Source organism: Coloeus monedula (assembly GCF_965178545.1).
Source record: "Coloeus monedula genome assembly, chromosome: 8".
NCBI classification, from domain to species: Eukaryota; Metazoa; Chordata; class Aves; order Passeriformes; family Corvidae; genus Coloeus; species Coloeus monedula.
The window spans coordinates 21,366,953-21,391,701 of record NC_138788.1 but is presented as its reverse complement, the minus strand read 5'-3'; the positions used below and the strand labels follow the sequence as shown (position 1 = coordinate 21,391,701).

Here is a 24,749-nt window from a genome sequence, read left to right as displayed (position 1 = left end):
AAGTTGCTAATATAGACAAAACCCTTGTTGAGGAAGAATGCAGCTGGAAAATTTGTTTCGGAGTCTGAAAATCCCCAAAGTCTGTAGATATTTGGGTTACGGTGTTTTGTTCATACCTATCTTAAATTGAAAGCAAATAATAGCAAAAAAAAAAAAAAAAAAAAAAAAAAAAAAAAAAAAAAGAAATCCCAAGAGACACATGACTCATATTTAATTAGCCAAATGAAAGCCTGAAAGAAATGAGAGGGGTGTTGTAAGGACCCCTGACCATTCTGACCTGAACACTGGGCTAGATCTTTTCCCTGCAGACTCCTAACCCATTTCAGTTCTAATGCTCTGGCTCTCTGTGCATCACTTTCCCATGGAGAGAGCATAAAGGCAGAGCTGAGCTCGGCCCTGGCCAGACCTCCCAGGTACCTCCTCTTGCTGGGAATAGGGAGCCTTTACTGCTGAGCCCCAGGTTCCTTGCAGTGGCCTGCAAACTCAGTGAACCTGAACAGTCCAAGCGAAACCCAAGCAAAGCCACACAGTTTGAAACACTCTTGGAATAAAATCTCCTGTGTGGTGTCAGCTTGGTGCTCAGAGGGAGAGGCAGAACACGGCAAACTTGGCTCTGTTTTACCCCAAGCTTTCAGGAAACTCCTTACAGCGAGGCCAAGAGCTATGTTCATAACAAAACTTAAACCCAAGCAAAATTTATCACGGTTTGAGTTTCTTCATGAAAGGTTAGACCAAGTTGGGATGTGCTCTGCTGGGATAAAAGAAGAGATGGAGTCTGGCCTTAAGGGCCAATTTCATATCCACTGAAATCACATGCAAAACTCCCAGGGAAGCAAACTTAAACTTTTAAACACCATTAGAAAAGCAGCTACCACAGTTCTCTGTCATTCTAGTTAACCATCTATAAACAGTTACTCACTTGACCTCTATTTGATCTCTCCCTCTGCCCTCCAAGGAATCTTTCAAGGCCAACATACATTATGGATATCTCTGTGTACATGAATGTTGGAGGCAATTTTACTTCTATGAGAATAGATCTCTTGCAATTCTGTCTGAAATCTGTTTGTTTGGGGAAATTTTTTTTTTCTTTCTGCAGACAAATCCAACAAGTGACTTCTCTTAGTTTATACTGGTCTGCTGCAAATACTTAATTACTAAAAGTCCTGTTTGCTATACATGAAAACTATGAGCTTGAAACCCTGCCATGGTAATAACAAGGGAAAATAGTCTTAGCACTAGAAACAAGAAGGTCAAAGACAGGAGTCAAGAAAGATCTTCAAGCCACACTACAGTTGTCCTTTTCTAGCTGCTGCTTGAATGTGCAGCAAGATGGCAAAGCCTTCAAGCTTTCACCTGATTAATAGTGCTGGGGGGATAAAACATTCTGTAGGAGTGTTGCAAGAGTAAGACTACTATTTAAAAAGAGAATTCTTAAGCAAAACAAAAATGACAGCAAGATGGAAGTAACTTGAGGGCATACAGTCATTAACTAAAGGAAGAATTTTATATGGATGCCTTGGTTTGGTTGGGTTAGTTTTTTCTTGGGTTTTTTGTGTTTTTTTTTAATATGATAAAGAATTTCAGAGTCAAGTTACAAAATAATATAAATACATAAAAATATTGAAGCACTTAAAATCTCCAAGTACCCCTACGTCTGCACACTAAGGATACTATGCAGTAGCTAATGTAAATTTTAACATTTTAGCACCTGTCATTTCCTTCCCATCACAGTATCATGTTATAAGGAAATAAGCAGTATAAACATGCTTTTAAAAACATGATCTTGAAAAAAAAAAAAAAGAGCTGCATCTAGGGACGATACTAAACTGCTGTAGTCATTATTGTGTGGGCTAGTAGATGCCCAGACAGAGAGATAAGGTCGATTTTGTATCTTTATTGTGCAGTCCAACAACCTAATAAATATAGATTTCTAAATGTAATTTCCCTTAACTCTAGAATCCAAGGTAACGTAGTGTCATGTATTTTACTTGAAATTGTTGAGATACACTGTTATTTTTAACTTTACTTAAACATAAATTTGGTGTGAACACCATGACCATCCAAAAAAGTGATGCATTTAGTTACAGATAACTCCAGGAAACTTTAAGGAAGAGCACAGTGAACTAGCATTAGTGAGAACAAGATAAAAACAAGGGTACTGTTTTCCAACCTGAGGACATTCAATTTAATTCTTGACTCACACAAAATTTTCGTAATAGTAACTTGTGCTAGCCAGAAATGGCTTGTTTTCAACATAATCTGTGGGAATTTAAACCAGCTTCAGATAATAATGATTTTGTTGCTGGGTTATGCCAGTCTAAAGTTCTGAGTAACAGAAATGTTGCCATCTCCTCATTTAAGAGGACATGCAATTTGATACAAACACACTAAAAATTTGGAATATTTTATTATTAAAAAGGGCTGTCTCAAGCTGTGTTGAAGTCAACAGTAGGTCTATTTAAGGTTTCTGAATTCATCCTTTCTTTGTTAGCATTCAGATAAAAGATTGAATTTACTGGCTATTATGGAGTTCTGGCTGCAGCTGGTTGGGGGGAGAAGGGGGAGAGAGAGATATTCAGCCACCCAGATCATCAAGGGGTGTAGGCTGGAATTTTTGAGCATTCAGATAAACACTGGTCAATTCTCTGGGAGTTAACATTAAGTTGAAACGAACTTCTCAAGAAATTTAACACTTGGCAAGTCATTTGACTTTCCTTTTAAATGTTCAATTTGTTCAGATCTCACTGAGTTCCTACTTCTAGTTTGAGGTGAGGGGTAAACCACGAGACTCCCCTTGAGAGGGAGGGTTCATGTTTTGTTTTGTTTTGTTACTTTGTTGCTGGTTAAATCTTAAGCTCACAGTTGTTGTACCGTAGGCAGCAGTTTGTGCTTGACGGGAAGGAAAAACAGAAACCGTCGTTCAAGAAAACCGCTCGGAGTTCATTCAGATGAGCTCGGTTGTTGCCTGGAGATCTCTTCTGCACCCAGGAGCAGGATGGCAGCGGTGCAGCCGCGGAGGCAGCCCCGGTGCAGGGCTGCGGGCGGTGCGGGCTCCCGTCCCTCGCTGTCCCTCGCCCCGCTCTGCTCGGCTGCGCTCCGAGCCGACCCCTCCGCTCCGCTCGGGGGTACGGCCGGGCCCGTCCTGCGCTGCTCGGGGAAATCGCCCTGGCGGAACAGCCGGTGCCCGCTCTCTGCGGCGGGCAGCCCGCCTGTGGGTGCGCGCAGGGCTGGGCACGCGTCGCGGGCAGGGACACGGCCCTGAGAAACAGCCGCGGTTCGCCGGCAGCCGTCGGAGCGGGGGTTCCGCCCGAGCCAAGCTCCCGGGGACTTTACCAAGCACCTGGACCCCCCTTCCCTTTCCCTGTCCCGCCGCGATCCCCCTCCCGGGCTGGCTGCGGGGAGTCGGGGAGGCTGTAGAGGGATGGTGCCGGGGGCGGTGGCCCGGTCCCCCTGTCCCCTTCTCCTGGGAGATTTGATCTCCCGTGCAGAGGCGGCTGTGGCGGAGGGGAGGAGAGACGAGGCGCAGGGGGACCAAGGCATCCTCCTGCCTTTTTGCTGGTGCGCTCAGCTATCCCGAGGTGCGGAGGGAGCCCTTTCATCTGCGTGCTGGGGCTCTTCGACTCAGCTCTGAAAGTCTGCCCAGACGTTTCCTGGGACCCAACTAGTTTTCACCTTCAGTTACAACACGCCTGCATGTCTCGGGATGCCGAGGGGGAGACTGCTGCAAAGATTTGGCTCTGATTTCATTCCACATTTATCCAGTCTCTTTGATTAGATCCTTGAGATGTTTCTCTCTGGGGCAAGAGCAAGAGCAAAGACGCGCTATTGCTTTAAGTATTATTACTCTAAGTAATTGCGACTCTAAGTGTGGTGTGGACATAACAGTGTCTCGGCTAAGTGCAGTGCGGCTGTCCTCGTGTGCCAGTGGGAACACTGGTGGGACAGCAGCACTCCTAGCAGTGTTTGCAATTACGATAAGGTTCTTCTAACCCTGCAGAGTGTCACAGCTGTCACGGCAGCAGTAGCCAGGCTCACAGCACTGGTTACGATTAGTGGTGCTTTCAGTGCATCAGGTTTGTACACTACTGTGCTACCTCACCTAAAATAAAGGAGGGGATCTGGGAGCAAGATCAGCCTAAACAGATTCGGTGCTGTTTGGTAAGAAGGGACTAAGAAATAACTAGACAAATAACTAGATTTAGGGAGTTGGATGTGTGTCTGTGTCAGGTAGGGATCCTGTTCATCACTGAGCATCACTGCAAGCATTTTCCCTGGCCTTTAGAAACCATCTTCTCTCAGTGAAACAGCCACAGTTTAGCACAGATACAGTGTTTGAACTCCTGTGTCCAACTTCGTGGGCTGTAGCTGAGAGAATTAGCAGTTACCCAGGGTACAAAACAACCATCCTGGTGCTCTTGGTGTCATCGTGAACCTGTCCTTTATACAGCTCCACACCAGGATTAGCTGTACCCACTCGACCCCACGCTGGCCCAGCCGAAAGTGCCTGTTTTAAATGCAGGCGAGGAGTCCAAATTCCATCAAAGCTTAGATGTTTATTTAAAGTTTTTAATGGCAACAAACAGGGCCCGGTGGGCTTGGTCTGCAGACAGTGAGGACATGCTCGAGTCAGTTACATTTGACAATTCTGTAATAGCTGAGGGCAGGTGACACTCCTGAGCCTCCGGGCTCTGCAGGGCTACCAGGGCTTTCAGCCGAGGTGCCAGGGAGCCCAATGGCATCTGCAATACAAAGGAGGTGGAATGTTGGCAGCAAATGTGCTACTGGGTTTGTTTAATACAGGGAAGAGGTGGTGTTTAGGGCCAAACACGCAGAGGCGAAAACTGAAAGCCTCTCTCTCTTCTCTCTCTCTCTGCCTTTTCTCCCCTTAAACGCCCACATAAACTTCTGGGAAGATGCTTCCTATGAGGCGCCGTACCCGATGACCAGGGTGCCAGTGTGAATCTAGATTCGCACCCACGAGAGTGAGGGGGAAGTTTTCTTCTCTCCCCGGTGTGAGCACTTAAGGGATGCGTCCCCCACCGCTGTTTCGGTTCCAGCAGCTCTGGTACAGGAGCAGCGGGGCCGGGGTGCCCAGAAAGGCCCGGGGCTGGCAAAGTTTGGTGAGAAAACAACTTTCTTGTCCCAGCTGGGGCCTGATGGGGTGACGGTGATGCCGGTCCCTGCCGCAGCCCCGAGACGCCGGTCCCCCAGGGGGCTCGGAGCGCGGAGCTGTGGGGGCAGGCGCTGTGCCTGGGGGGAAGCTGCCGGGCTGACGGAGCGGAGCGAGGAGCCCTCGCTTTTTTGGTTCCTTTCCAACCATTTTTAGCAGAGGAAGGATGTAATAACATGCCACGGGCAATAAATCACAGTCTAGCTACTCCCCCTGGCTCTCCTCCCCCCGCCCCTGGCCCCTCTATAGCGGGAGGGGCGGAGGGGCCGCCAGCAGAGCGCCGCGGCCGCCGGGACGAGCAGAGCAGCGCAGCGCCTGCCCGCGTCCTCCAGCCGCCCCAGCATGGACCTCCGCGCCCTGGCGCTGCTCGCCTTCGCCCTGGCCGTCATCTCCCTCTCGGAGGGTAAGTGAGCAGCGGGGCCGCGCCGCTCGCACCGCTCCTGCCGGGAGCCCGGCCGGGAGCGATGGTCCCGCGGAAATCCCCGCTCTTTCCCCCTCGCCTCGCAGCTACACCGCTCTCCCTGCTCGGGCTCCGGCCGCGGCTCAGATGCGTCAGGAGAGCCCGAGCGATTGCTGTGCTGAGCTGGAAGTAGGCAGGCTCCCATTCCTCCCTCTCCTCCATCCCTGCCTGGCTTTTTTCAAAAAGCTGGCCAAAGCGGTCCTCGCTGCCAAACTCGCCCCAGATTGAAGTCGTCTGGGGGAAGACTTTCAACAGCGCTCGGTCTGCAGAGAGGTGGTTTGGTTGCAAAATATGCATATCGACTTTCCCTCTAACAAAAAAACCCCAACTCTAAAAGTTAGAAGAAATTAGAAACAGGCGGTTGTTCGGTTCCTCTTCTGTCCTCTGTCGTGATTTATCTTTCCTCAATCAGGGCAGAGCTGAGCCAAAGCGGTCACTAGGCAGGAATTTACCGCACCCCCGGCGCGGTGCACGGGGAGGTTTCGGGGGCGCAGGGGGCTGCCGTGCCGGGAGGTCTGGGGGATGCGGGCTGGCGGCGTTGGCCACGCAGTCACTGCAGCATCGTCTCACAGCCCGCCCGCCCCACGCCGGTCCCCGCCGTCCCGCGTGTCGCCCCCGGAGCCCGGTAGCAGCGACAGCTGCCAGGCTTGCTTTACCAGCTGCGCTCTGTGAAAGCCTCCGCGTTTGGACAGCCCCGGAGACCGCGGCAGCCCGCGCTTCTTGCCCCGCATCCCGCGGGGAGCCCGGGGGTCCGGGGAGTGCGCACAGCGCGGGGCAGCCGCCCTCCCCACGCCTGGCGGGGCGAGGTTCTGTCCATAGCCTCTGGGCATCCTCCGGACGCTCCTCTTGCAGCTGTCTTCTCACCTGGCAGAGACTTGCCACCTCCCGTCCCCTCATCGAAACCACTCTGGCTGGGTAAAGGGCGCCTTTTCAAACCTCCGCTCCCGTCCTATTCTCCCATTCAGGCGAACGAAACTTGGGTGTTCTCCACCAGGGAGGCAGAGGATGCCCTCCAGTGTCCCCTTGTTTAGCCTGAGAGAGTTAATTTTTCCCGAAAATTTCCCCATGCCTTTCCGCGTAACACCCCTGTCCCGTTGGAACACGGAGCCGGCACTGCCCTGGAGAGACTCCAACGCCCCGGGCAGGTGGCTCCGGCCCCCGCCGCGTTCTCCGTATCCACCACCTCGGGGGCTGCGAGCTGGGAAGCGAGAGCGGCAGGTAGCGAAGACAAACCCGGGGCACCACGGGTGGCAGTGCCAGCTCCGGTCCCTGGCCGCCACCATCACCAGCTTTCGAGCGGCTGGGGCTGCCGGTGCCTGGGTAGCTGAGCGGGCTTCCCTCGTTTCTGCAGGCGAGTGCGGGTCTGGAGGCGCGGGAGGAAGGGACCGGGGCTCAGGGGCTCTCCTCCCCCTTACCTCCCTCTGGCAGCACTTTGCACAGGGCTGGGAGGCTGGCAGGACTGCCCGGCTGCAGCTCGGTTCTCCCCCAGCGCGGCTGCTCTCCTTTGCTGGCAGCAAAGGTGTCTTACGCCGGGATAAGCCTGTGGGGACCTGGCTACCTGAGGAAGGAAACGGCTCACAAGGGCTGGAGAGAAACTAGTATAAGGAAAGTGACTCCACCGTCTTGCGGTGTAAAGATGGAGGTTTTTGCCTACTTTGCATGTCATGTAGTGCTCTCAGCCCTGATCCAGATGAGGGCTCGCAGGGCTACCTTGTACTGGGGGGCAGGTGAGCTCTGAATTCTTCTTAGTCACCTGGTAAAGCTGTGTCTGTCTATCCCAGCCTTGCTTTCCAGGGAAATGGAGCTGTTCTACAGTTAAAAAAGTTATCAACCATCTCCTGATAATGACAAATGCACCCTAGGCTGAGCAGAAGTAAAATGATCAAGTGTTTTGTCCGTCCATGTCCAGTCTGGTTGCCTGGATATAGCTTCCCTCTCCGTTCAAGCATCCAGAGCTTCCTAGTCCTTGCAGTAAGTTACTGCTGATAACTTTGCAGCAGAACTGGCAACTCACTTCTTCCCTTAGTGTCCAGTGTGGGTGAAGAGAAGCAGATCCCTGCGGGATGAAATAGGTATTGTCCAACACTGACATGTGGCCACTCTGTGACAGCATTTTGTGTGTGCTTTGTCTCTAGAGAGAATTCGTCAGCAAAAGTGGGTGTTCAGAGCCAACAAAACTCAGTTTGAGTTAGAAAACGATAAAACTATTTATTGTTAAAAACACCTCAAAACACAAAAACCCCAAACCTTCAAACTCTTCTAGACAAGTCCAAAAGAGATGTTCCCTTTTTGTCTAAGTAAAATTAGGTTGAAGGAACGATATAGAGATGTCATTATCATCAAATTAGCATCTGGCTCTTCTGTAACTTTTGTCTCTATTCATCACCAAATGTGCCAGACAGATAAAAGTCTCAAAACCTTCATGTACCATCAGTTATGTTTTCATGTGATAAGGTAATTAACAGACAATACTAATTTGCCACACTGAGAGAATGGCTTCAGGTTGTGCTCAGTGTTTTTTAGATGTCTGAGAACTCGCAGTACAAATTGGTAGATTAGTTAACCAGCTAAATCAGCTCTAATGTACATGCAACAGTATGTTTCAAATTTTGAAATGAGATAAGGAATGTGTTTGTCAGCCTCAGAGCAAGATCAGAAATGTTCTCTTCCTAAATTATGGCCTTCAAACGACCCCTTCCCTCTCCTACTTTTGGAAGATAGGGGCTCATGTGTTGGAAGATGCCACATGTACTAGTTTTCCCTGGTTTTCAGCCTTGTTGAGAGCACGGTGAAAAAAGGGGCAGCGGCAGGAGTTACTGATTCCCTGTTGGTGATACAGAGAGCTGACCCAGTCGGTGCCTGTGCTGCTGCTCGCTGGTGCTCAGTGCCTGCTCCTGATCACCAAGCAATGATCACTGGGCACACAGAAATACCGAAGGGATTCGTGTGCTGGGAGGGGATTTGTCATTCCACCTTACCTTGGTGTGACAGAACACTGAGTACTGGAGCTTCCCCTCTTCCTTGCTGTGCCAGATGCCTTTTCTTGGGCAAGAAACAACTTTGGGACTTACACACAGGTTTAGTCATGGTTAAACTTTCTCTGTTCCTGATTTCAAGTGGTATTGGATTGAAAATCCCACCTCGAATCTGAGAGAGGACAGGGTTGCATTATCAAATCATGGATCTGAACAGTTCATCTCTTGCATGTTGTTTAAGTTAAAGCTGGCTTAAACTTGGTTGAGACGAGCTTGCAGAGACACTATCACTGCAGCTGTGCTGAGTGGTGTTGTATGACTGCATTCAGTTTCAGCCTCCCTTTCCAATACAAACTCACAGATGTGTAGCTATCAGGCACAGATTTGCAGTGGGAGATCGTAGCGCCTTCCTCACTCCTTTCCACATTAGCACTATCCAGGCTACTCCATGTTCTCGAGGCTCACCCTGTAGCTCTCCTTCCTCCTCCCCCAGCAGATTATTTGTTACCTCACAGGTGGAATCACTGCTTGGACTGCTATAAAACTGATAGAAAAGTCCTTCAATTTTGTTAACTTATAGTCCAGATTCTGGTGTGAATCAGGAGAAGGTCTACTCCCACTGATTAATTCTTCTCCTGTGGGGTCTGATTCTGGCTGATCTCTTGGTAGAGACACCGGAAAAAAGGGGGCTTCCCTCCTCAGGACAGGACAATTTCACCCTGTTGTCTGTGGTTATATGTGCTAGAGACAGGCATCAATAAATGTGCAATATATGTAGATCAGCTGTACTTGAAAACCTGTCTTTCTCTCCTTCCTAGACAGCTGTTTAGGAATTCCAAGCCCTTCCCTGCTCTTTAGCTCCCCATATGCCTTTAAAGGGAACTGGTTTTGGATGCCGCAAGTATTCCTGTGTGGCTAAACAAGCAGGATGGAAGACTGCCATGTGGGATCTCAAGCCCTGTCAGATATAGATCTGACCATCTACAGCATGAGCCAGATTTTAGGGGTTAGGTGTATGAATTTAATTCCTCCCAGAGGCTGAAAACTGTTCCACTGGGAAATTCTTTAAAATTTTAGGCATCTCTTGGACTCCCAGGCAAAGCTTCTGTGTTTGTTCTTTATTGCGCATGGAACTTTCAAACTTACAGTCCTTACTTACAAACTACAGACCTTACTTACATGCACTTGATTGCCAGTAATTAAGCAGTCCCATAGAGAAATCGGGTAGCAGAGGCTGTGGTGGGCGCCAGGCTTTTCTCAGCCCTGCATGCATATGCATGGCAGATTTTTAGCCTAGGGGGTTCAACTTAATTCTGTCCCTTGTGATGCCAGTGACAGAACTCTCATCCAGTCTGGTGGCCCCTGAATAGTGTATTGAAGGCGCTCTGGCTGATGACTGTCTCCTCGATTGCCTTACTTACCCGCAGGCTGGAAATTCAAAAGACTCCAAGTGTCTTATGTGAAACCGCCCGGATCTCGCATCTCTGAGCCGCACCTTCTTGTGCGGGTACCTCTGCTGGGAGTCAGGGCTGGCTGCGGTGGGGAAAGGTCAGCTGGGCCCTGGGAACGCCAGCAAAACCAGAGCTTTTCTGTAGCCACTAAGTCCCCTGTGAAAAGCATGCACCTGAGCTGAGCCGTTTTGATCTGAACTCTCTGGAATTCATCGCTTTCTTCTGGCTACCTTCTAATTTGGCCTCGGGTCAAAATCGTTTGACTAGAACAACACCGAGGACAAGTGCCCCCTCTTTTGGCCTTTATCTTGTCTAATTACCAGGAGCATCCCTGCACAATGGAACGGCTCCTTATTCTAATCTCTTCGATTTTACTTATCTCCATTTTCTCTCCCTCTTCTTTTGTCTTCCAAAATCCCACGCACCCTGGTTGAAAGGCTGGGCACTGAGCTGAAGGGATGGTGCTCTGAGCTGTGGGCAAATGCTCTCCCAAAGCTACAGCTTTTCTGCTGCATTTTTATTTTTTCACCTGCATATTTGGAGGGAGTTTCTTTCTGTGAGCCCTGATGCTGTGAGCCCTGATCGGGGGGTCTGTGCTGCTGACCGGGAGCAAGAGGTAACATGTCCTTTCCCTCCCTTTGTCCCGCAGAAAAACCCGTCAGCCTGACTTACCGATGTCCCTGTCGATTCTACGAGAGCAACGTGGCAAGAGCCAATATTAAGCACCTCAAAATCCTCTCCACACCCAACTGCTCACTTCAGATTGTGTAAGTCTCTTGCTCTTTTCAGTTGGGTGCAAATCTCGGGTGTCAAAAAGAAGGGTCACAGAGCTGATGCTTGCCCTGGTGGTTGAATTTCAGCCTGTCTCATGCCATGACCCTCAATTCATCTCTTCACCCCATTTGTCAGGTACAGCTGGACCCTGCTTTACCCCGCATAAAGGAGCCCAGCTGGTTGTTTCCCGGCTGTGTTCTCTGTGGTCTCCCTGTTACTGTGTGATCCCATGTCCTGTTCCCCCGTGTGTATGTGAGCAGGAATGTCAGACAGGCTGTCCATTGCCTTGGATGTGGAGCTTCACACCTTGGGATAAAACTTTACAGTGGTTTGAGTCTCCTAATGGGTCACTTCTCCACAGAGTGGAGCTAAACAAGCAGAAGGAAATCCTGTGTTTCATGTATCCTCCACAGGAGGTACAAACCCTAAACACATGATGGCCTAATCTAGGAATGCTTACCAGGCAGGGACTGACTCAATAAATCACAGCAGAACAGAAAGATGGGTTCCCAATGGAAAATAACTTCTTTATTTTTGCTGGAAGAGCAACCCTGATTTTCAGGAAACATTGGGAGTTTGTTTGTCTTTGTAGATTCACGTCTATGTTTTAGGCAGGCCTTTTTTGTTCACTTCTTCATGGGTGACCCACTCCCTCCTCTCCCAAAATTCAAAACCTTCTGAAGAAAAAGAAAATAGTATTAATCTTTTCATTGCAAGGGAGCCTTACTGCTCTCAGCTTCCCTTAGCCTCTTTAAGAGGGTGTCAGGGACTAGATTTGGTTTCTGTGCAGCGATCCCATTGGTAGTTTTCTCTTTGACCCATATATTGAGCCCTTCCTCTTGCAACTCAAATGCTGTAAAAATCACTTTTTTGTCATCCAAAACATTTTTGCACTCAGTAAACCGATGTGGCTTCGTGAGATCGCTCAGGAATGTACACGATTGTGTATTCATTCCTGGTTCATTCATGAACCAGTTTTTATTCATACTTTTTTTTCTCTTTTAAACCACTCTGTGTGGATCATATGCATTTTATCATGTGCTTCTTCCATAGGATTTGGAGGAGGACAGTGAGAAAAATGTAAGCTGCAGCTGAGAAATGATTTCCTTTCAAAAAAATGGCAAAACCAGCTGTGACTAACTCCAGTCTCTACCTATAAACAATTTTGGCAGCAAGCATCCAAAATGCAATAGTGCATGGATTTGTGCTCTGGGACTGTTGGTGGATGTCATAAGGGTCCCAGCACTAAGGCTTTTTAGAGGATTTGGAATTTTCTGGAGTAGTTTCAAGTAAATGACAGCATTTAAGATAGGATGGAGTATATATTTATCTCTTAATTAACATAGGATTATAGTAATTAGAGATAAATTAGAGCATGAAATGCAGGAACAGAAACAACTCATGTTCTTTCCAATTCCTGACCCAAATGTGTTTGTCTGTGGTACATAGAACATACGAACCTACAGTTCACCCTCTTTTTGTTACTTTGAAAAGTAGGGTACTTAAAAACATCCCTCCAAATACCGTTGGAACAGCACTAGTTCAGACTAGGTCTTTATTGGAACAGAAGGTGAAATCAATCAAAACTAACACATGAATTTCTCATCTTGAATCATTTTAAGCATTAAACAGTGAAGGTGTAAATAAATTAAAAGCTGCCATTTTCAGGAATAGAGAATGTAAGTGAAACATATAATTGCTAGAAGATATTTTGTGGATTTTGTTTCTTGGGGTTTTTTTTGTGCAAGTACATTTTCCTTTTTGGTTAAGGGGAGTTGTACCTGGAAAAAAGCATAAGAGCAGGCTTTTGTCTTTCCTTCTATTGGAAATCATCTCTCCAAATCCAGTGAACTCCTCTATCAACATCTACTTCTACAAAGCCCACACGAAATTCCTTGCTTTTCAGTACACGGAAATGAGCATTTTTAGCAAGTAGACACATAAACCAGTCCAGGTTAAACACTCCATACAACTGCCTGTGTCTCTTCCATGACTGCACAACTGTCAGGGGCTGACAGGCTCAGAAATAAATGTCTGAAAAAATCAGTGTCTCAGTATTAGGTGAGAGGTAATATTAGGTGAGAGGAATTGTATTGAATGTGGTTGGAGACTGGTTACGTGTGCTTTTGCTTCTGTACCCTGTGAGGTCAGCTCAAGAACTCCCAGACACTGCTAAGATCAGCAAATCCATTCTTACACTCTGTTGGTATCACTTAGCTGGAAATGCTCCAGCTTGGCACTGCTGTAAGGGAAATATGAATTAGGCCCATTCATCTCTTTACTGGCACAGGGGTTGCAAGACGGATCCTTGATGTGTTTATGTTACAACTGTGTTGTTGCATAACTTCAGAGCAAGGAGCCTTTTTGACCTGTTATTTCTTACGCCATCGTTTTATGTTCTGCAGATTTCATTTTATAAAGTGAGGAACATTATGGCTTCCATCCAGCAAATGTTTAAACAAGTACTGAACTTATTTGTATGGGCACTTCCATGAAATTGCTGTTCTTTGCACTTTCCCAAGGCAGGCAGGCTGTTTAGAGGGAAATTTTGGAGCAGCTGGGGCAGAGGCAGGGTGCTGCAGGGAATGTGGGAGATAACAGCTCTCAAGAGGTCCTGAGATCCCTGGAGGGTGAGACCTGATGATGAAAAGCTATTTGTCTTGCTTCTGAATGAAAGATTCGGATAGCCCAAGTGTCAAATTCATGGGGAATTCAAATTAGCTCAACAGTTTGGTGTGGGAAGTGCAGCTTGGACATCCAGGAGAAACCCCTCAGGAGGTTTCGGCCTTTGTTTTCAATGCTGACTGAATAAAGGAGGGGAAACTTGCCTCAGGCACTATGACACTTTCAGTTGTCTTCCTCCCTGCAACCTGTTAATTCAGTCTTGTATAAAACAAAAAGCTAACAAGTGACCACAGCCTTGCTTTCGGAACATCCGGACATCTGAGGGCTGTTGTCCTCAAAACATGTGAAACTTCTGTTTTGGGTTGAATATAAAAGCTGTTCTTAATCAATTCCTTGCAAAAATTACTTATATTTACCATATCAGTATTTCCAAATGAAGTTTTTCTGTTGTTGGCATCAACATTAACTCCTTAACAGTCCAGGTGTGAATTGGAAGTCTTAGATTCAAATTCTGTGTCTGTTCCACTCTCACATGATTCCCAGCACAGACCACGAGAGCCTGTCAAAGGAGACAGATGGTTTCCAAACCAGGGATATTTCTAATAAGTGACTCAAGGATGGGAAAAATAACCCATCCTGATCATGGGTTAACCGGGAGCAGCACTGGCACCCAAGGAGAATAAGGCACAGGGGCGGGGGGTGGGTGTGGGATGAGGAGTATTGCACACCAGACTCACTCTGACTTTTCTCCTTTGGCAGTGCAAGGCTCAAGAGCAACAGCAAGCAAGTGTGCATTGATCCCAAGTTAAAGTGGATCCAGGAGTATCTGGAGAAAGCTTTAAACAAGTAAGGCAAGAGACAAATGGACTTAACAGCTAACATCCTGACTTATTAAAGGGTAGAACATTAAAGGGCTGGCTTTTACCATGTGGACAAAGTACTTGTGGAATCAGATATTGTTTCAAAGAAGGGTTTGGAGTTGACCTAATTTGTATTGAAACAACAGTTTCTAATATATCCTAGATGTTAAACTAAGAATTTTGCCAGGGTTTGAGGCAAAATTTATGCTAATGAGTATGGTCTGGGGTCCCGAACTCATCCTCTTTTGAAAAAACAGCTGTTCTCCCAAGGAAAATGCTTCCTTTGTGCCCCCCCTTCCCCAAACCAAACTACAATTACTTCAGAATCTATACCATTCCCGTGTCCTTGGAGCCCCTTCTCCATGTTACACTGGGTGTCTGCTTGCACAGGCAGCTGAGGCCTAGGGATTCTTGGTGCTAAAAATTTTTTCTCTGCTGCCCAGTGTGGAATGCTGTTAATGTCAGCCAAGGCGCAATGTGCTACCATGAATAAGCCTTTCCCACAAGACCAGGGGAAAACCAGCCCACCTTGGCAAATTCGGACTTTCTTAATCTATTTTTATTCCCCGTGTCTACTTTGAGGTGGACTCAGCCCATCTTTGTCCAATTTTATGCTAAAAAGAGCAGCACAGAGCACAGTTTTGTGCTGAACTGCAGGGGAGGGCTCCAGCCTTCCAGCACAGAAGATGATACATACCAAATGAGGTACAAAGCATTCCCTTGCTTGCCCAGAGCCCTGGGCTGTGGTTGCTCCAGCAGCAGCATTTTGGCCAGCAAGCCTACCTGTGCACTCAGTATCCCTGCCACCCTTGCCATCACATTCCCACCCCACAGTAACTGCACTGTAACCCTGCTGAACCTTGTCCCTCCTGCATCTGTAGGGTGAAGGCAGGGCTGGAATCCAATCATTTGCAGAAACAGTGTGTTATTGGGGAAGGTATGGCCTCAGGGCAGATGGGAGGCACAGGTACCTGAATGCTCTCCGCTGCGTGCTTGGTAAATGCATCTGCCAAACAAGAGGTAGAGTTAAAAACAAAAAAAATTCTTTACTCCCCTGTGTTTTTACAATAAACAAGGGGAAAAATGCCACCAGAAGTAGAGAGATTCCTCCACATGTCCCTTTTGGGGACTGCACTGGGGCCAGGAGTGAGAAGGAAGAGGGAAGGAAGCCAGTTAACAAAGTCAATGTGATTCCAGCCCTGACAGCTCTTCCCATCTCATCTGATGCTCAGTGCCTTCTTTGCTGCCAGCACTCAGCCCTTTTGTCCTTTGGACAAATTCTCTGCAGAGGTAATCCAGGTTAATGCTGCCAGAATGGCTTTGGGTTTAGGCACCACTGAACCTTAGAGCAGGATGTGGCCCATGCTGACTATCCTAGGGATCTGAGCTGCTTTATTTTACAATTTGGAAAAATCCTCAAGCTCCTGCTTAAGTTTCTGTTTGTTATCATCCCCAAACTGAAACTCAGGAGGCATTTTACAAATCTGCAAGGTTGGACAAACGTGATTATGTGCCTATCTGACTTAGGGGAGCAACTCAGCTGGAACATGTTCTGCTCTCACTTCCACTAGTGAAGATCTGAGACCAGCTCTACTGAAACCAGTGAGTCTGCCTGATCTCCAGCCAGATTCTGGGTTTTGTTACCAAATGCTACTACAGAAGCAATTCTGCCAATTTGGTGGATTCATCCTGGTTTACATTGGGTAACAAGAGAGAATTTGGTCCCAGCTCTATGAAATAAGATGACAGAAAGCATCTATCTCCATCCCCTAATCCTGTAATCATGGCATTGTGTTCATTTTCCAACTAGTAATGCTAGCACCAGTGGCATTTTCATGCTCCACAGACAGTCAGGGCTCTGTCTGTGGCATTTTCACCAGGCATGTTTTTGATATATTTTAGTGCACAGCTTTGACTTCTTCAATGAAATGTACTTTGGAATATATTTATAGCGCATCAAACAATTCATATATTTGAATTGGAGCCATATGAATGTTGGTAGTTTAAAACACCGATATCCCTCTAAACTACTAACAGCTTGTAAAATGAATCTATATAGATCTATAAATGTTAATGTAGCTATCAGTCTCAATCAGCCATATATTATATTTTTTCACTTGTACCGAAATTGTATGAAATGTGACATTACCCTATATGCACTAGCAATAAAATGGCTAATTGTTTCATGTTATGAAAACCCAATTGTACATGGGAATTTATTTTTCTGGAATAAAATCAATACGTTTTGTAGAAAGGGCTCTTGTAATTGCTTAAGTAGAATCCAAACTGTGAAGACATCTTAATCTATACCAGTACTTCAATATGAGAATATCTTTAGTGTCATAATCTGCAGATAAGGGCAAGGAAAACTTCCTAGAATAGTAGTCCAATACAGTTAATTATGAAACCAGAAATGTTTTTTTCTAGGGAATTATTTTGCTCACTAATTCTGCTTAGCATTTATTATTGCTTTGTATTCATCACATCTCCATGTAATACACATATGAGACATCAGTAAAACACATTCAGGCTGACAGGAATCCAAATTCCTTAACTGGCTTTAAAAATCATTGTGCAGCTGCTGTGGCCAACATCATTCAACATTCATCCATTTTATAGACATGGGGCAAATCACTCCTTTCTTGAAATAGCTAACAAATCCTTTACCACTTCCACACAATCCCAGTCATCATTTACGGTACATTGACTCCCTCTTCCTCCTGCCTTTGTACAAGGATATGCAAAATCAGGCCTCTACAGAGTTAACACAGCCCATTTTCTCTGCTGTCATGTTAATATAGTCCCACTTCAGAACTTCCCTCGCTTCAAGATCCCGGAGTCCATTAAGCTCAGTGGCTACTGCAGACACACAGGAGAGAGCCGATGGATCTGGAGAAGATAACCAAGTCACATGGGAAAAATCTTCCTTAAGCCAGCTGGGAGAAAGGAAAAGAAACTCTGAATGTGTAGGGGCTGGCTGTGTTGGTAGCCAAGCCCTGGTGCGGCCTTCCAAGCCCTGGTGTGGCAGCTCTTCCTAATTTCTCACCTAATTTGTAAATGAGGGTTGAAGTACAAGATACCAGAACAGCAACCTCCCAGTACTCCACCAAGCACGTGCTGGGTGAAGGCCCCACACGAAGGGGAACAATGTGGGTGATTATCTTTACAGCCTTGTTTTAAGGCACCAAATGCCCACAAATCCCCTCGGAGTAGCCACTGGTTCTTGCTGATGTCAGCAGGAATGCTGAGTGGGAAGCCAGAAATGCAGCCCTCCTCTCCTTCCGCTATACCTCAGAGGGAATTCTTTGGATGGTGAGGCTCCTGGCTGAGAAGTTATGGAAGGCATTTGGGGAGGCTTTGGTATTTTGGATAAAAGGGTTGTTCTGGCCTCAGAGTTTGCCAATATTCTTCCACCAGGACACCTTGACTTGTCTAGCATTCCTCTCAGGCAGAAGTTATATGAAAGGGGGTGCTACATTTGCACCCTGCCAGCAAGATATGAAGGGACCATAGGATAAATGTGAATAAGGCTTTTGTATATGGATAATTTATGGCAGTCTTTTTTGTATTTTTCTTTTAATTTAGACCACGTCATCGCACTCATAAAAAAAAGCAACAGAAGAAACGGGGCCCACTCTGCCCTTCCCGTGCAACACCACTAAAGTCTCCAGGGAGAAAGAATGGTAGGAGGCATTAGTTTCTGAGCTGGGATACCTCAGGTTCAAGTCCCTGCTCTTCCACTGACCACCTTATGGGACCTGGGGCAAATATATTAGCCTATCCAGATCTCCATTTCCCTCCATATTTGTTGAGGATAATATCTCTACCCTTCCTTCAAAGGTGTATTATATAGATGTAACTCTTAAAATGGGGAGAAAGTTTAGCTACAACAGATGTGGGAAAATGGACAGAGAAAGAGGCCAAAAGAAGCAAAGACAAAGTCAAAAACAGGGTGAAGGTTTGGGAGCCCTATATATTTTAACTCCAATATCAAACTGACAGAGTTAAACTATAACAGCTGTGAATTTGCCACTGGTGTTTTTTAATGAGAAATGCAGCACCGCGTGGTGACAACGTGATGTGGTGCATGGGTGACTGGTTGATGCTTTTCCTATGGGAGATGATAGGCAACTCCCAGGGAATGGTGTTATATATGCCAATGCTCTGCATGTCCCATGTTTTTTCCTCACCAGAGTGGTTTGTCTTGCCTTTCTGCACCAAAAGAAATAGGGTTACTGCTGTGGGATATTGGAAAAGATATCTTCAGAGGAAAAACTTTCCTTGTGGTTTAGTCATCCTCTTTGTGCCTAGATGAGTTTTCTGAGTTTTCTGAGACTGCCTTTACTGGGAGTCACAGTCTCTGGCTGTGGTCACAGAGCCTTAGCTGTCTAGCAGGCATTGAAAGGGGTGTTTGACAAGATGTGCTGAGACATCAATTTTTGAATACCTGGTGTTTACCCTCTGACGTTTGTAACTCAGCCTTAGTGACCTCTGGGCTGCAAAAGGTGATCAGCCTGGAGCCAGGAGTAAGGGTCGCTTCAGACAAAACCTGGAGGCCACCAGCACAAACTGGCTCCTTGTTCTGAGTGAACCAGACACACGAGACACTTGCACTTTGCTGTGATGCCTAACCCACACTCTCCTGGGTACCATGCTCACACTGAGCATGGGAGACTCCATTTGTCTGCACCCCACCTGAGCTCCTACCTCGGCCCTTCGGGCCTCACACGCTCACTGTGCAGCGCCTGCCTGCCCTGCCTGTCACCCCACCTTCTCTGGGCAGCTGGTCACCACTACTCTGATGTGCTCCCCAGCTGCTCACAGCAGGTCAGGTCCCAGGGCAGGGGGGCTCGGGGGTGGCTCCTGGCTGGCAGCACACTGGCTGTCTCTGCTTTGCAGCCACCCCACAGTGGAAGCCGAACAAGAGCAGAGCATGGGCTGCCCTCTACATTCCTCCATCCTCACGGAGACCTTGCACTCTCTGGAGCTGCAGTCCATGATCTCCGTCAGAGCTGTGGGGTAGGGGCAGGTAGAGGAGGCATTCCCAGTGCCACTTGCTCCGCTACTGGGGCTGCTCACAAATGATTAATCTCACCTTTCCCTGCTGTATTTTTTGCCAAGTTTCTTTGCCCACCAATAATTCTCTGCTCTGGCTTTCAAGTCCAGAATAAGCTTTCTAGCCAACCTTCCTCCTATATTAGTTCTGAACACCTTACTAACTGTGATGAGCACAACCTGCCCAAAATAACACCCATTGCTGGGTTTGCCCTGCTGGGTCCCAGTAGCTCCTTGTGGAGAACTTCTCCCAGAATGTTCAGCAGTTACTGGTTGGAGGGGCTGCCTTTGGGTTAGTCCAGACACAGATTTGCTGTTTGACTAGGCCTGATATCAAAGCCTTTGCAACTGAAATAAACTTTAATAGTGTTTCACTTTCTTCTTCATCAACAGGAGGTTCAAGATGTAAGAGGCAAGCATTGTAAGCCGTCTACAGGATTTCTTACTGTAGGACCCAGAGAGCAGATAACCAGTATTAGGGAATGAATACATTTCACTGCTAACATGCAGCACAAAAGCAACGCTTCACGCATTTCCAAAGGTTTTTTTCTTGGTTATTTTTGGTGGGGTTTTATTTTTGTTTGGTTTTTTTTCCCCCTTGCACAAATTGGCTTGCTTTCACAGTGCTATTTTTATATAGTAAGATGTAACTATTTGAGAAAAATACGAATTTATACAGGTTGGTTTATTACCTAGCACTGGGGGCAGATACCAATTTAAACTAACCCTGTTATTATATAATATTTTATTTCCTTTGTTGTGTAGAGGTCCTGTTTATTTAACTTTCTTTTGGTTCATGCAAGTCTCCTGGAGTTTTAAACCTAGAAGGACATGAACTGTACAGTGCAATGATGTTGTGTAAGTAGTGGTGGAGCTGCTTGTCTCCAGAAGTCATAGAGGCCAAGAACATAGGAAAGCTAAAAAGCATCAGACTGATGAAAGTGGACAACATTAGCCTGAGTGGCATTTACAGATATTTTGGATGAGCGACTAAACTCAGGGCTACAGTTTTCTCTGAAGATCAGAAACCTTGCTGACATCTGTGAGCAGCTGGATCAATGCACATCTGGTGTTGTGAGGTGCTAATACTCAGTTTGTAGTAGTTGTGTGTGTTAGGAGCCACAGCACTGTTCTGATGTCATCTGGCATTTCCTATGTTCCTGTGTTTCTGATGACAAATCTAGCAAAAAAAGGAATGGGCTATTAAAGCCCTAACCACACAATTGTGTTGCAAGTTGCTGGAGGAGTCAGATACGCTGCCATGCACCAGGGATCTCTTCCCACCCCTCCACAGGAGGTGACTTCAGCTTGCCTGGCTGGCTTTGCACTGAAGCAGGCTGAGATTCATTCACCCTTCACCAACGATGCTGTAGCTCGGCTACTGAACAGTCACACCTGCCTGTGGGCAGTCACATCCCTGATTGCTCTGGAGATACCTGAAGAAGATGTCTGGCCATATCTTGGTGAAAAGAGATGCCTGGGGCAAGAGAGGGTCTGTGCAGTTTGTGGAAGGAGAGGTGTTTCTCGAGTATGGAAATGAAGGCCAACATTCACAGTTCACCAGTGGTCATGGCCCTGTTAGCTGTGAGCAGGATAGCCTCTGGAATTCCCTTTGCAAACCACAGCCTGGGACAGGCACCACTCCTTGCACTGATCCCCTCTCTAAGCCAGAAGTTTCTTTCTCCCAATTCCTTGCTGTATACACAATATCTGCTGTATGGTATGGAAAGACACCTGCAGCACTGCAAGAATCATGTCATGCTGTGCACTGAGATCTGGGGGGAAGCACATTTGTGCCGCACAATGCTTGTGTTTGTATGTATCTGTGTTTGTATTGTAAACAAAATAATGTTGTAAGATTGTCTTTTTTGAGCTGGTTGCTTCAAAAGAAATCTTTCCTCTTCCCTGCAGCCTGTGTCAGGAACACTGAGAGGGGTGTTTCACACTACTTTTTGTGGTAGGCTTCTTTAGTGCCAAAGAGGCACTTTGGCTATCCAGGGACTACATTATTTCCATGTGGATTCAGGTAAAAATCTTCTAAGTATTTTCCTCTCTGCCAAACAGGGCTATTGCAGAGAGTCCTTCAGCTGGGACCACATCACCTCATTTGCTTTAAAGCAGAAACAAACTGCTGTGCCTAAAATATTTGTGTTTGTGATTTTGACATTCCTTGTCTTGTTATCATTACCTGCCTGGTGCTTTAAGTATACTGTGTCTCTGCTTTAAAAGGTCTGGTACCACTGTACTTCATGATAATTGGAGTTTTGATTTAAAATTAGTAGGATCAGATCCTCTCCTGAAAGGGTAAAGAAAGAAAGAAAGAAAGAAATTTTATGAGGAAAACAGTATCTCCTATCTTCCCTGGATTGTATTTTATATCCTAGGGTCCATCCCCTGTGCCACACATGCACCTGCATTTGCCAGTGGTTTGCCAGAGGTGGACATGTGAGTGTCCAAGCCAAGAATGACTGCAGAAAAAGTCACCCAGGAAAGTGCATTCTTCACACATAATTGGTATCAAAGGACAGCCTGAGCTCTGATTGATTCCCATTGCAGTAAATGCAGAAATAAATAATCCTCTGATTTTGATTCAGCAGCATACCTGGCTCGTGATGCTAGGGTCCATGGCCATTTTGTTTCCAGGGGAAACATTGGCATTCTGGTGAAGAAGGTGGGGTGAGTAAATGTGACTGCACAGCCTTGCCAGTGCTCTGGGGCAGTCCTCCTTAACAGGGAGTGCATCTGGGGTCAGCACCAGCAGGGACAGGTCCCTGGGAACATGCCAACCCCACATTACAGCCTGAGCAAACACTGCTGTGACAGGAGCACTGAGATGGGCAGTGCTGGAGCACCCTGGCCAAACCACTCAGGGCATGGGGCTCCTCTCAGGGACCAGCACCGTGATCCTCCCTCACCTGGGTAAGGTTGAGCACAGCATGAATGCAGAGGTGGCACAGATGTGGCCAGAGACTTAAGTGAGAACCTGATAAAAGCTTTCTCTTGCTTTGGACCAAAATTCAACCTTGAGTGGGAAGCTTTGCTGTTTGCCTGACATTCTCTGCATGATGCACTGGGGAGTGCAGCCACGGCCTTTGCACCAGAGAAATTGGTCACTGGGCTGCCCCAGTGCACCACATGTTGTTTGTCCCATTCATGCCATGACCAGAGCAGGCTGGGAAGCAGCACTGGCAGCATCTCACTTGGGAAGAGCACTTGGTTTTCCCTGCTGCCTTTAACTGTTGACCAAAGACAGAGTGAGGGAAAGGAAGTTTGAGGAGATGGGAGTGAGGTAGGGACCACATGTGAAGAGGACGGAAAAGAGAACACTGAACCATGATGAAAAAGCAGCTTCCATAAATGTGAAATCATCACGTGGGTATTTTCAAAGTGCAGCTGTCAAATCCCAAGGTTGGATTATTTTTTAAGAGTAGATGGTATTTATTGCTGTGTCAATTTCTATTTATACTAGCTTTATACTTTTATGTATGAATATCTTATATGAATTCTGCCTGAGGAAGAATGAAGGGTGACTTTGATGTGTTTTTGATTAAGGTGTTTGAATAAAGATGACTGTTTATTTTGCAATGAAAGCTTTTTTCAAAGTATACACATTTTATTGAAAATGCAGTTCCTATAGAAGTTTTTGTTGTTTTTCTTTTGTTAGCCTCTAGAAGGTCCTTCTTTTCTCTGGAAAATTCTTTTGAGTGATGTGATTTATAGAAGTCAAGGTTTTTTGTGAACTCATCACCTAAAATCTGATTATTTTTTCTTTATCAACATCCCACCAAGATAATCCTTGTCTGAAAACATGAAACTTTGGTGGCCACAGAGAAGAAAACATGTATCATGATGAAAGGACTGCATGAACCTCCCATCTTCCATTCCTTAAGAACTCTGTGTTGTCAAAATGTGGTAAATACTGTACTTTATATTTTTATTAAGTAAAAACAAGTATCTTCCCAAATAATGTGAAAAGGGTTTTGTAATTGTGTTCCTGTAAGGCAGCTTTTATGGAGGAGTTATATTATGCTTTTGAAATTACTCCTTTCATAGAAAATTTTGAAAATAAACACTTTTATATTGTTGTAATTTCTCACATAAATGTGTATGCACTTAAAATTTTCTTAATAAAAATGTCTGTCTGAATAGAGTTTTTTGCTTGCTTTTGTTATTTTTTTTCTCCTCACAAATGAACAGCTACAATCTCCACTCAGAAACAACATTCAGATGTAGTTTGTGTCCAGTTTCAAGGATGCCTCCATACAGCCCCAATGCTCAGACTGTCTGCAGGGAACCCGAGGTAAAGGGCCCTTGGGTCTGGCAGGGAGCAGCAGCCTAACAGATTGAAGTGTGCCATCTTAAGAAGGAGACCCTTAACCATTTCCTCCAAAAACAGAAACCCAAACTCTATTTTTTTTTACTTTTTTTCCCCAAACTTGTCTCTTGGAGCAGGTTGGCTTCAGTGGAACTGAGAACTGTGAGCTGGTTTTGTTCCAGCAGCACGGAACATCTGTGCTGAGGAGGGGATGAAGGTTTCTCTGAAAAGCATGGGGAGTAACAGGGCATGGATTTGACAAAAGAGCAGGTGTGACCAACACTGTCCTTGGGGCTGCTTTTCTCGGGGCACAGCAGGGTCAATCTTCAGGTTGGCAGTTTTGAGATGAAAAAAAATTTAGGGGCTTGTAGAACTGACCTGAGAACCTGCAAGTATAACCCTATTCAAGATTCTTGCTAGTAAGTCTTGGCCGAACTGATGCAAGGCAAAAGGCATGCAAAAAAAAAGGGAAAAAGGAAACTCAGATGACTGACAACTCCTTTTCAAATCCGTCAATTATTTACTAAGAGATTTATGAAAAACTAGCAGGTAACTGTGAGTGCAGATGGTCAGTGAGAGATTGCCAGGCCACTGCTAAATGCATTGGAAGTAATTAGCTACAAAACTACACATTAATATTAAGCGTAGGCCCCATGTTCTGTGGAGCACTTTGCTGTGCCTTTCATCAGGTCTTTTCTCTCAAATGTGAAAGTTTTGGTTCTTACTTGCTCAGCAAAGCATCACGGCAATGTATCTGTGAACTGCCTCGGAACTGGAGGTGAGCCCACCTTATTAGCACATCTGGCTCTCTTCACTGGCAGCTTTCCAATATTAGCAAGCTGAAGGAAATCAGCTGCATTTGTGGCCTCAGCCACCCTGACACTGATTATGGACTGGATTGATTAGGTCCTGGCATGGAGTAGGTCAGAGGACAGCATGGTAAATGCCTCTGTTTCCTAGGACCAGCTGGGGATGTTACCACTGAGGATGTTACCTTGGATGCTACATGAGAAGGGTCACTCCTAGCTTCTAGTGAGCCCTGTTTTATAAAGCTACTTACTCTC

General features: G+C 46.3%; 1 protein-coding gene across 2 annotated transcripts; it reads left to right on the top strand.

Annotated features, from left to right (window-relative positions):
- Positions 1–5,457: 5,457 nt before the first annotated feature.
- CXCL12 (C-X-C motif chemokine ligand 12) lies at positions 5,458–22,930 on the top strand. 2 transcript variants are annotated; one of them, XM_082286615.1, is made up of 5 exons: positions 5,458–5,573; positions 10,706–10,823; positions 14,215–14,301; positions 17,901–17,998; positions 19,764–22,930. In XM_082286615.1, the coding sequence occupies exons 1-5, from the start codon at positions 5,513–5,515 to the stop codon at positions 19,793–19,795; spliced, it is 396 nt and encodes a 131-aa protein (XP_082142741.1). In that variant the 5' UTR covers positions 5,458–5,512; the 3' UTR covers positions 19,796–22,930. The 2 variants fall into 2 exon arrangements, with proteins under 2 accessions (XP_082142741.1, XP_082142742.1); XM_082286616.1 differs by lacking the exons at positions 17,901–17,998; positions 19,764–22,930 and adding an exon at positions 15,843–16,452.
- The last annotated feature ends 1,819 nt before the right edge of the window (positions 22,931–24,749 follow it).